This window comes from Sus scrofa, chromosome 13, assembly GCF_000003025.6.
Source record: "Sus scrofa isolate TJ Tabasco breed Duroc chromosome 13, Sscrofa11.1, whole genome shotgun sequence".
In the NCBI taxonomy this organism is placed as follows: Eukaryota; Metazoa; Chordata; class Mammalia; order Artiodactyla; family Suidae; genus Sus; species Sus scrofa.
The window spans coordinates 202,019,635-202,031,813 of record NC_010455.5 but is presented as its reverse complement, the minus strand read 5'-3'; the positions used below and the strand labels follow the sequence as shown (position 1 = coordinate 202,031,813).

The window sequence follows — 12,179 nt, the reverse complement described above, 5'->3', positions numbered from 1 at the left end:
TTTCCACTTCGACTCTTCAATTTAGTCTGTTTGGAACATTTTTTTCCCCCCGCATCCACAAATCCACTCAGCAGTGTCAATTTAGTCTATTTGGAACATTTTTTTGCACATCAGTAAATACACTCAGCAGTGTCATTTTTAGTTTCTAAACATCACAGGGACTCTTCCGAAATGTCCAAGGACTTAACTAGTTGTCTTTTTGTGGGACATTTAGGGTGTTTCCAGGGTTTTGCTCTGATAAACAACATTACAAAGAACATCCTTGAAAATAATTCAATGCGCACTTCCTCTATTACTTCCTTGGGATAAATGTCTAGAAATGGAATTTTTAGAGACTCCGCACACGTCTTTTTTTCAGAGGCATCTGAGATGTCTTGCCGAATTGCTCCTTGGAAAGGTTGTAGCAGTTGACGCTCACGCCAGCCATCCAAGAGACTGGCCGCTGGACCAATCTGAAGCAGGAATTTAGAGATAACAGTGTGGGGAAAAAGAGCAATTGGTCCCTGGGGTCTTACGCATGATTCCCTTCAAGGAAAATGGAACGAGCCACTGGCACCTTGGGCCCAGCCGGGGAAATCAGGTTCCAGGCAAGGGGTGGTGGTGAGATTGGAGTTTGGGTTTTTTTTTTTTTTGGAGGGGGCTGTCTTCCTAAGATGTCATTTGGCCACGTCCGCAGGCGCCCGGGACTTCCAGGAAGATGTTTATATATCCTCTTTAGACTGTCTGGTCCCCCATTAGGAGAAGAACATGCATTCCCAGAATGAACTGATTTCCAGGAAGTTATACCAGCACCAGTCCTCCCATGGTGCTAAAGGCAAAACGGAACCAAAAGGAGGGTTTGGCTAATCCCTGGTGGTGGATTTTATCAGAAATGACTCGGGGAGCCGTGTGGAAGGGAGGGCCTTCTTCTGAGAGGGCTGTTGAAGGGTCCTCAGCATAGAAGCAGAGAGAGAGGATGGGAGTGACAGGCGTCGCGAGGCCAGCCGGGGACCTGTCCCTGTGTCACCAGGAGTCCGCGTGTCCGATGGGGGAGGGGAGACAACGACCTTCCATGGAAACAGTCTGTGCTTTTAAACTTTTTTCCTCCCTGAAAGCAGAATCCTGACCCCGTGGCAAAAGAGCCATCTGAACTTTAATGAGTTGGACAAAGTTAACCCTCCGGATACACACACGGTTTTCAGAAACTCGCAAAACGTTTCCATGTGTTTGGATTACAAAGGGATAGGCACGCCTTTCTGTCATCAGTGCCGTGCGAGCTTTCGGGGATGTTCTTGGCTTCGCAGCAGAAGCAGCGTTTGTAGTTTTCAGATCCCCCATAGGGGCCCTGTGAGCATCGAATCTAATCTGGGTACTCACCTGTGGCCAGCGCTTCCCCAGGCTCAGCCTGCATTTGGGTCAGCTGAAAGACAGACTTGGGAGTTCCCTGGTGGCCTAGTGGTTAAGGATCTGGTGTTGTCACTGCTGTGGCTCTGGTCACAGCTATGGTGTGGGTTCGATCCCTGGCCTGGGAACTCCTGCATGCCTCAGGTACAGCCAAAAAACAAAAAAATAAATGAATTAATTAAAATGGAAAAGAGCCTTTGATCCAGCAGGACAGCAGTGGCACCTGAGATTCTGCATTTCTTTCTTTCCTTTTTTTTTTTTTCTTTTAATGGCTGCACCCACAACATATGGAAGTTCCCGGGCTAGGGGTCAGATTGGCGCTGCAGCTGCTGGTCTTCGTCACAGCCATGGCAGCGCCAGATCCGAACCACATCTGTGACCTACACTGCAGTGTGTGGCAACGCTGGATCCTTAACTCGTTGAGCGAGGCCAGGGATTTAACCTGCATCCTCATGGATACTAGTCAGGTTCTGAGCCACGATGGGAACTCCATCCGCTCTGTTGGGTTCCTAACCCGCTGAGGCTGAGCTGCGATGGGGAAATCGGATGCTGCATTTCCAGTTGGCTCCCAGGGGGTGTCCGTGCTGCCAGGACCCACGACCACACTCCAAGGAATGAAGCCCGGGGTAGGTGGTCTGAAGCACGTGAGGATCCCCTGACAGCTTGTAACAGCTCTGATTCCCTGGGCTGCCCTCTAGCAGAAGTAGTTCCCAGTCTTTGTGGGTGAGATGTGGCATCCATGGCTTTTCATCTCCCCGTGATTCTAATGTGGAGCCCGGACTGTGGACCATTGAGGGTTCCTTCCCAGGTGAGCCAGGAGAGAGACACAGGGGGGTTCATTGATAAGGTAACTGGGTGTATGCATGGGATGGGGCCCAGGAGCTGCTTAAATGATGCACTAGGCTCCAGGATTGTCTTGGACACATCTTGGAAATACAGTGATGAGCATCAAGGGGAAATCAGAGGCTTTCGTGTTCATTTTAAAGTCACAGTATATACAGTGGATATGGTAAGAGAATTCGGATAGGTATCAGGATGGTGCATGAATCTGGATAGGGGGTACTTTGGGAGTGTCCGAAGGGAGGGGGGAGGAATAGGGTGGAGGTGGCATCTATTTATAATTTCTTTCCCTTAAAAAAAGATACATGGGAGTTCCTATCGTGGTTCAGTGGAAATGAACCTGGCTAGTATCCACGAGGATGCGGGTTCCATCCCTGGCCTCACTCTGTGGTTAAGGATCCAGTGTTGCCCTGAGCTGCAGTGTAGGTCGCAGATGTGGCTTGGATCCTGCATTGCTGTGGCTGTGGTGTAGGTCGGCAGCTGCAGCTCCAGTTTGACCCCTAGCCTGGGAACTTCCATATGCCCCAGGTATGGCCCTAAAAAGCAAAAAGAAAAAAAAGGGGGGGATATGATGTATCAGGGCAAGAACAAAAGAAGGAGAAGGGGAGACAGAGAAAAAGGAAAAGAAAGGAAAGAAGGAAGAGGGGGAGGGAGGCAGAAAGGGAGGAGAATTCAGGCGCCGTGCCTGGCTGGCAGCTTCTCACCCTTACTGTTGTTGACTCTGAGCTGATAACGTGGTCCAGCAGCACCGCACATGCCCATTCTTGAGCAGCCTGTGGCATTAGTAAGACCAAACAAGCTTCTGAAACTGTCAGCTAGAAAGTGATTCAAAGAATGAGGATGATTTATCCCTGCAGTCAGTGTCCTCCCACGTGGTGAGCAGAGCATGGTGGCCCATGCCTGTCCCCTTCCACCCTGTCCGAGGCTTTCATCGCACACGTGAAACAGACACAGACAGGAGAGCAGCCTAGGGAGGTTGCAGTGTGGAGAGACCCTGGGGTTAGAACTCTGGGCCCCTGCTCCTTGCCCAGGTGTGTCTCAACACTCAGAGACCCTAGGAGGAGCCCTGGCGAGGTGACCCGTGCAGCCCTCCACTCAGGCGGTTTGCATGGAGTGGTCTTGCTTGGGTTTCCGTTGGGAGTCACCTGCTCCTTTTCCCTGGGGCCCTGCCCCAACCCCCCCAGTCCTCCTGGGGTCCCCTCTCATACATGGCAGCGGAGCGTGACGACACTGCCTGCATCCTGTAGGGTGTTTGTGCCCCAGCTGTGGAATGTGACAGCCCCTCCCTCCCCCCAGCCAGCCCCCTCCTGCAGGTGTGAGTTAGTTGCAAAACCAAGTTCTCTGCAGGAAAAGCGTGTAACTGACGGCTCTCTGAGAAGCACTAGCTCATGGGAAGTGCTGAGGTTCTGGCTCACCTACACTTCATTTCCAATTCTGTGCTCAATGTTTTTCACTATTTCACCAAAATACTGGGTTTTTTTGGTAATCTGTGAATAGCATCTTCTTATTATATTCATATAGAGATACTCAGAGTTTTCTAAGGAAAGAGAATTTTCCTTTATTCTTATTTTTTTTCCTCCAAGCCCACGGCATGTGGAAGTTCCTGGGCCAGGGATCAAACCTGTACCACAGCAGTGACAATTCCAAATCCTTAACCATTAAGCCACCAGGGAACTCCAGGTTTCATGTATTTTTATTCATTTTCTCCCATTCTTTTTTTAAGTTGACGTATAGTTGATTTACAATTTTGCGTTAGTTACAGGTGTACAGCACAGTGATTCAGTCATAGATACATTATATATATATATATCTGAAAAAGAATATACATATTCAGATGAGGATGTATAAATGAATAAATAAAAATGAAAATAAATGAATAAAAAGAAAACCCCATCCCCAGAGGAAACTTTAGATTATCTGAGTAACAAAAGGGCGGCTAGTGTGAATAATCCTAAACTAACAGAACAATTCACTTTAAAGACAATGGTTGGAGTTCCCATTGCGGCTCAGCAGAAATAAACCTGACTAGCGTCCATGAGGATGCAGGTTCGATCCCTGGTCCTGCTCAGTGGGTTAAGGATCTGGTATTGCCACAAGCTGTGGTGTAGGTCACAGATGTGACTCTGATCTGGTGTTACCATGGCTGTGGCATAGGCTTAAGCTATAGCTCTTATTTGATTCCTAGCCTGGGACCTTCCATATGCTACAGATGCAGCCCTAAAAGGAAAACCCAAAATTAAAGGCAGTGATCTCAGACCATGAGTCAGTTGGTTCTCCCAAGACATTCTCCTTGGACTGATCACTGTGCCTGGCTTGAGGCGGTGCTTCTGGAAGATCAGGAGGGGATGCTCCTGAAAGCTGTGGCTGGTGGGAGATCCCGCCTGGGATGGGGCTCTGCCCTGGGCATTTGCCTGCAGGAGTTGATCACATATGCTTCCATCCCCTTTCAGATCCTACGCTATGGAGTACGGATCATGTCCGGCAGTGGCTGGAGTGGGCAGTGAAAGAATACGGCCTTCCAGACGTCGACATCTTATTGTTCCAGAATATCGATGGGAAGGAGCTGTGCAAGATGACCAAAGATGACTTTCAGAGGCTCACCCCGAGCTACAATGCTGACATCCTTCTGTCACATCTCCACTACCTCCGAGAGAGTAAGGCGTTCCCCAGCCACACAGAGAGCGCTGTCCAGAGGTCCTTGGTCACCTGAGATGCAGAGGGTTCAGTCCAGTTGCCCACAGCATCTTTTTGCTCTAACCCGATGCCCATTTAGGCTTAGAAGATTATGACTGAGGGTGAACACATAGTGAGAAGTAGTTGGTGCTTTTATAAGAAGCCACAAAGTTAGCCTAGCCTTCAGCTGCCTCCTCTAGGGTCCCCAGACCAAGAAGCTCACATGTCAGAGGGAAACAGAGCTTTAGCTGGTCACATGTGATTTCAGTTCCATGATGGTCACACAGAGATGGAAACCTTATGGAAAGGCTCCTATTTGATGGGGATTCTGGAACTTATCTTCCTTAAAGGCAGACCGAGCCAAACACAAAAGGGAAATTTTTACGGGTATCTTGAGAATGTGGCTTAGCCTGCCAGGATAGCAATGGCATATTGGCGATGAAAGGCATGAATCCACAGAGTCCGCTGCATGCTTTAATATGTCAAGTGTCAAACATGATCAGAAGGAGATGGTAGACGCAGTGCAACCGTGGGGTGGTGTGAACTCCTTGGTGTACATGCTTTGCCTGGCATCCCAACCACTTTTTGCCTGAATTCAGCCTGGGCCCCCATCTAGGTTTTAACACGCTAACAAGAAGCAGGGCCATGGAGAGATTTCCAAGCTGCTCATGATACTAGGGTGGGGAGTGGAGGGGGTGGGTATTTTCTTTCTTCTTTTTTTTTTTTTTAAAGGCAGGCAATTCTCTCTCTTTTCTTTCATGTGGATGTTGCCTTTTGTTTTGTTTTGTAGCACCTCTTCCACATTTGACTTCAGATGATGTTGATAAAGCCTTACAAAACTCTCCACGGTTAATGCATGCTAGAAACACAGGTAATGCTGGCCCTGCCCCTTCTCCCCAGAACAAGCCGAGGGTCTTGTCTACAGGTTGCATGCTTTACAGGTGGAATATGGACAGTCAATGCCTCAGGAAGGCAGAAGGCTCAGGTGGATGATTGAGTGGTCCTTGGTAGGTCAGAGGCTCTGTGTTGGCAGTACCACAGCCTCCAAGTGGGGGGCACCCTTTGGTCTCTGAACATGTCCCTGCTCTCCTTGCTGGTCAGAGGATTTCTTTCAACCAGGAGATGGCCAGAATTAGCCTTTAGCCAGAGCCTTAGCTCCCATCTGCTGGGTTCCAGTTTGCTGCAATTAGTTCTGAAATGCGCTGTGCTGACTGTAAAAACTAAAAGCATGCTCCATATGAAGGGGCCTTAACATGCTCCTTTTTGGTTTCCCTTTTAAATTTTTATTCTTTTTTTTTTTTAATTAATGACTGTACTCACAGCTGCTGCAACACCAGATCCTTTAACCTTTTAACCCACTGCGTGGGGCCAGGGAACAAACCTGTGCCTCCGTAGCAACCCAAGTCACTGCAATCCTATTCCTAACCCACTGTGCCATAGCAGGAACTCCCTACATTTTTATCCCTGAAGGAAGGTTCACTAGGACAAGCAGAAGTTGTGTCTTTCCCTTTTCAGTAAAGTTTTAGGCCATTTGACTTGACTTGAAATTTTCTTGCACAGACTTTGTACATTTGCAAAAATCAGTTACTTTGGGGGAGCGTTTGTTGAGAGGGAAACTGGGGTATAATTTTGGTGGATATGAAATTAGAGACTAACCAAATACCTGCCCTTCTGTGTCTAACCACGGATTCTGCGTTTTCTTGATTTAGCTATGTTTTTTAATTTGCCTGTGCGTGATAGAGTTTAACGTGATGCTTCTTCCTGGCTAATCCTCCTCCCTGCCCTCCCAAGAGAGGCTGGGTTTTCTGCGGATGAATGTGCTCCTGGTGGCATCTGTTTCCTCTCTCCTGATGGAGACACTACAGAAATGTGGCTGCAGGCTGCGCACCCCACTGTATATTAACCTTCGGGGACCCCCTGCCACCCCCAGGCGAGGGAGAAAACCATCAAGTGTTGGAAAGACTTAAGCAACTGCTCAGAAGCCAGCCAGCCAATTCCTAGTCATCCTTCATGGAGAAACACAGCCGTTTTCCAAGTACTTGCCATGTTTATTTCGAAATGTATAATGTGAGTGAGTCCAGGCCTGAGTATCACAAAGAGATTGCTCGTTGAGCTTGGTCCTCAATATTCAGAACATCATGCTTTTAATCTAAAGCTTAAAAAAATTGCTTTGAGGAGTTCCCGTCATGGCTCAGTGGTTAACAAATCTGACGAGGAACCATAGGTTGCCGGTTTGATCCCCGGCCTCGCTCAGTGGGTTAAGGATCCAGCGTTGCCGTGAGCTGTGGTGTAGGTCGCAGGTGCAGCTCGGATCCTGCATTGCTGTGGCTGTGGTGTAGGCTGGCAGCAACAGCCCTGATTAGACCCCTAGCCCAGGAACCTCCGTATGCTGCAGGTGCGGCCCTAGAAAAGACAAAAAAGAAAAAAAAATTGCTTTGAGGGGATAGTACACTTTCTGGATGTAGACTGCACAGGCCAGGCTGCTAATGACCTTGTGGCCAGAAATAACCAGCACTTTAGACAGACTCATTCCTCCCCACCCTTAGGAAACACTTTGGAGATACACTGTGCTAATTTCATAGTCATTTAAAAAAATTTGTAACCGTGAGTGCAAATCTCAAGAAAGCTCTGATTTCATTATTTTTGTGATTGTTTCACATAGAGAAGGTATTGAAAAGCGGAACAACAATTCCAAGTGGACTGAACTGCGGAAAGGAAAATATTTTTTTTCTGTTCACAGTTTGAGCCTTGATTGAGAGCGAGAAAGGAAAAATATGCATTTGAGCAGAGATGTGGATTAATTTGCAATAAGATCTATATATTCTCGGGCAAGATATGTATAATTCTTGGGTACGGCTTCCCAAGGGCTCTGTAAAATATTTTCTGGGTTTTTATACAATTTGGGAAGTAAAACCCCCGCCATAGAATTGTTTTCGTAAGATGAGTTTGCTGGCAGTGGAGGGGGAGGCGGGATGAGGGGTTGGGGAGACACATAGATGAGCTTTAGGAGGAAGCGGCAGAACCAGAACATAAGCTGCCTTATGCCAAGTGGGACACAGACAGCGTCACGTCCCCTCGCCTTTTGAGCACCTGTTTCTGACCCTTGTGCATGTCCCCTTCCTGCAAAGTCCCACACGGCTGGCTCCAGGAGGCCCCCCCCCTCCAGGAGGCCCCCCCCCCCGGCTGTCACGGGGCAGAGTAGACGAGGCACTGTTGCTGAGACTGACAACCACAGCAAGAGATCCTCATGTGTTTTGTCTTTCCTTTTGTCTGCAGGGGGTGCAGCTTTTATTTTCCCAAATACTTCAGTATATCCTGAAGCTACGCAAAGAATTACAACTAGGCCAGGTACGAAAATGCCCCTGTGTAATCTCTGTATTGAGAGACATCCCCGGATGTCCTGTAAGATCCGTGACCTAAGTCACATGACCCCCCAAGACAGCTGATCGTGGATCTGAGTCCTAAATAGTCTTATCCTGCCTCTGTGGATCTGGAGCCTAGAATCCGCCAGATCTTTCCATTCGGAGATCATGCTAACCATCCCTGAGCTGTGGCATTAAAGCCAACTAGCTCCGGAGTTCCCATTGTGACACAGTGGGTGGCAAACCTGACCAGTATCCATGAGGATGCGGGTTCGATCCCTGGCCTCACTCAGTGGGTTAAGGATCCGGTGTTGCCATGAGCTGTGGTGTAGGTCACAGATGCGGCTCGGATCTGGCGTTGCTGTGGCTGTGGTGTAGGCCAGTAGTTGTAGCTCCAATTCGATCCCTAGCCTGGGAACTTTCATATGCTGTGGGTGCAGCCCTAAAAAGCAAAAAAAAAAAAAAAAGAGGAACCAGCTCCTTACTTAGCTGATGGGCCATGAAGGCGTCCTGGGCGCCTGACAGTCAGGAATCTGTCCGATTTCAAGTTTACAGAACGGGTCCCCTGTGCTCCTTCAGGGGACAGCACAGGGGCAGAGTGGTCCCCATGCACTAGTGACCGGTTCCCAGCTGTCACGGGAGCCAGTCTCTCAGAGCCGAAGTGTGTTGTCCATCGCATGGACATCTGATTCTTACTTTACGTCCTCCCCTCTCACTCGGGTTATTCATTTAGGTGTCAGTCATGAAAGGGAAAATCAGTATTTATCAGGTGTCTATTAGTGCCAAGTGCAGTGTTAGATTCTGGGAATTTCGACATGAAGCAGACCTCAGAAAGTGCCCTGGCCTCGGAAAGCTGGCCTTGCCCATTCCTGCAGAGGTCCGTGCAGCCTCCCGAGGGCTGTGGTAGAGAAGGAGCCCATGGGTGCTCAGTCTGAAGTTCTAGATGTTTCAGCGGAGGCACCTAGAGCCGAAACAGACTCACCCCTGTAAACACCTCCCCCTAAGGAGGAGCATCCCAGAGCTGGAGAGCAGACGTGGCTGTTGCGGCTAAAGCTCTGATCGTGCAGTGGAGGCTCGGCCTCTAATGAGGCCCTGGGCCCGAGGAGGATTAGGTGTGGCGAGTGGAGGAGGGGGGGGTGGCTCTGGGCGAGCTTGGCTTAAACACCTGTCCCCTCACCGGGACGTGCAGTGCTGAGAGCCAGATGCCATGTGCCAACCTCAGAGCCGAGGAATCGTTCAGGGAGGGATGGCTTTTCCATATTCACGTGTGGATTTAGAACTCACACCCCCTTAGACTCACGCTCTTACCCTTTGACCACTGTCTGGGTCCAGGCTGCCCGAGGCTCATTTTGAACTGGTCCAAGGCACTCACGTGGGCACTGCTGTTTCTTCCCAGTGGAAAAGACAGAGGCCGGTAAGCTAAATAGCCTTGGTATTTAGTGATGCTGCTGCTTGGGGTTGGTCTCACTCCAACAAGGCCCTGGGACTGGGTAGGGACTTCAGGCCGGAAATTTCATTAAGTTTGCAGAGTAGAAAGGCCCAAGGTGCGTAGTTACCTTTGTCACAGGCCATTTAATTGAGGGCAAGACCCTGGGTCTGGAGTGAACAAGACTGGCCCTAAAGAAACCCACCTTGGGAGTTCCCGTTGTGGCTCAGCAGAAATGAACCAGACTAGGATCCATGAGGACGCAGGTTCGATCCCTGGCCTTGCTCAGTGAGTTACGGATACAGCGTTGCTGAGAGCTGTGGTATACATTGCCGAAGTGGCTCAGATCCTGTGTTGCCATGGCCATGGTGTAGGCTGGCAGCTGCAGCTCTGCCTCGACCCCTGGCTTGGGAACTTCCATATGCCTCAGGTGTGAGCCTAAAAAAAAAGAAAGAAAGAAAGAAAAGACAAGCAAAAAGCAAAAAAAAAAAAAAAACCCACTTTGAGTATTGAAAAAGGAAAATTGAAGTATACACATCACATTAGTTCTAGAAATTCCCGAGTTTACCTCCCGGAAACGCACCCTGGGGAGGACAGGAGAAGCGTAGGAAAATCACGATAATCTCGTGAGCGTTTTTTTAAACGACTGTCCATCCACGCGCATAAAAATAAAAGCTGTCTATAAAACATTTGGCCAGGGATTGTTTATTTGATTGCTGGTTTGAAGCACTCTTATAGATTCCTCTGACTGAGATGTGAAAGCCAGGGACTGTGAGCTGGTGTCAGGGTTGTGTTGAAAGGTCACCACTCTGGCCACGCGAGTCAGTTCAGCACGGTGATCAGAGCAGCCGGCTGGCTGCTTATTGCTTCAGGGGCAGAACAGTGGAGCCCCTTTTTTCATACTGTAGGATATGGTGGATTGGGAATATGACCTGTCCAGGCATCAGAGGGGAGAGTGGCCAGGAGGGTGATGGCTGCGATGCTTCCGCCCAGGGAGAGACAAGGGTGGCAAACTCAGGTCACCTGGCAGAGTTCTGATGATGCTCTTCCTCAGGGCTGCCACTGAGTGTGACTTGGAAGAGACTCAGTTTGTACCAGAGACACCTGTTTTGATGATGCTGCCGTGATCATGAAAAGAGATACAAGTATTGGTGTCTGAGCTACAAAGAATTGAAATCAGAGTGAACTAGCCTGAGAACTGTTTGTTCCTGGCCAAATTCAGGGATTTGACCTTGGGGCAGAGATGTATCTGTATACCTTGGGTGGACCAGTGGCCAACCTTGAATGAATGGTCTTGGTGTGAAAGCGGGTAATGGTACCGTTGGAGACCTTTGGGATGGCTTGGGGGGAGGGGGGTGCATGAGTCATTGGGGCGGGGGTCCCTGGGGATCTGACTGTGTCTTGGTCAGTGGGTGACTGCTCTCAGGAGGTGGTGCTGACTCTTCTTGGGAGAGGCCCTTGGGGCCTTGAGGGTAGAGACCCCAGTTCCCGTACCCCTGCACTCTTGGTTTGCCGTGTCCATCCATTGCTCTAATCCCGTGTCCTTGGAAACAGAGGACCTTCCTCCCACCTGTGTCTTCGTGCCCAGTCCTCCCTCCCAGTGTCCACTGCCCAGCTCCTGCCTTTCCTTCCTGCCTTGAGTACCCTCCCTGGGCCGCCTCTTCGCATCTACCTTTCCTTCTTGTCGTGGCCCAACTTCCCCTAAAGATTAGTTATTCCAGAGTCACCTGACTTCGTCCGCTGTCCAGTGGCTGTGTCATTTCAATCCCCCCCCCCACAACTGTCGGGACTATTCAGGGACCTTAACAGGTAACACCTGATGGCCATTATATTCCTTCGTTTATGCCTCATCAGTTCTTTTCCCATGCTTGTTCTTATTTGTTTTCCCCAAACTTTCCTGATTGAAAAGGCACCCTCTTTCATGACCCTTTGTTGAAGTAGCATTTAGATCAGTCTCTTTTCATAGAAAGTGCTAACACCTAGGCTGATCAGTTTACTTTCTATGTTTTCTCATTGTATTTTATGGTGTCATATGTGTTCCTTGGGTAGTGTCTGCAATTCCTACCAGCAGCCCTTTGCCCATCTCCCCTTAAGCACTCTCCTTTGCTGAACACATGCCTTTTGGGACCATGGGCCCTGGGGACCTCAGGTGGCATAATAGAGACAGATGTGACTCAGAGGCACTTGCAAGCTGGTTTTCTGACCTCATGATGTGAACTCTGCCTGACATCCTGGGAGCAGAGTATGGGAAAGCTCTGGTATGTGCCAAGGATGTTCTGTGACCCCGTCTTCCCCTCCTCCATCACCATGGCAACCCATGCACCATGATATGCATCTAGGATGTTATTAGAAGAGACTTGGATCTGCAAGTGCAGCCTTGACTTTCACTTTTCAGCTGGTGCTCCTCCAGGGTGTCTCAGAATCCGAAATGATTCTTCCTTTGGCATTTGTACCTTAGTGCAATTCAGCATCTCCAGTAATAGCAGGAGAACCCG

At 49.3% G+C, this 12,179-nt stretch overlaps 1 protein-coding gene across 6 annotated transcripts in view; it reads left to right on the top strand.

Moving 5' to 3' along the window:
• The window catches only part of ERG (ERG, ETS transcription factor), a 303,336-nt gene that overhangs the window by 270,759 nt on the left and 20,398 nt on the right, over window positions 1-12,179 (top strand). For 2 of the 6 annotated variants that reach the window (XM_021068468.1, NM_001244456.1), the window contains 3 exon segments: window positions 4,674-4,877; window positions 5,687-5,767; window positions 8,173-8,244. In XM_021068468.1, coding sequence (XP_020924127.1) covers window positions 4,674-4,877; window positions 5,687-5,767; window positions 8,173-8,244 — 357 coding nt within the window. 6 annotated transcript variants of the gene reach the window in all.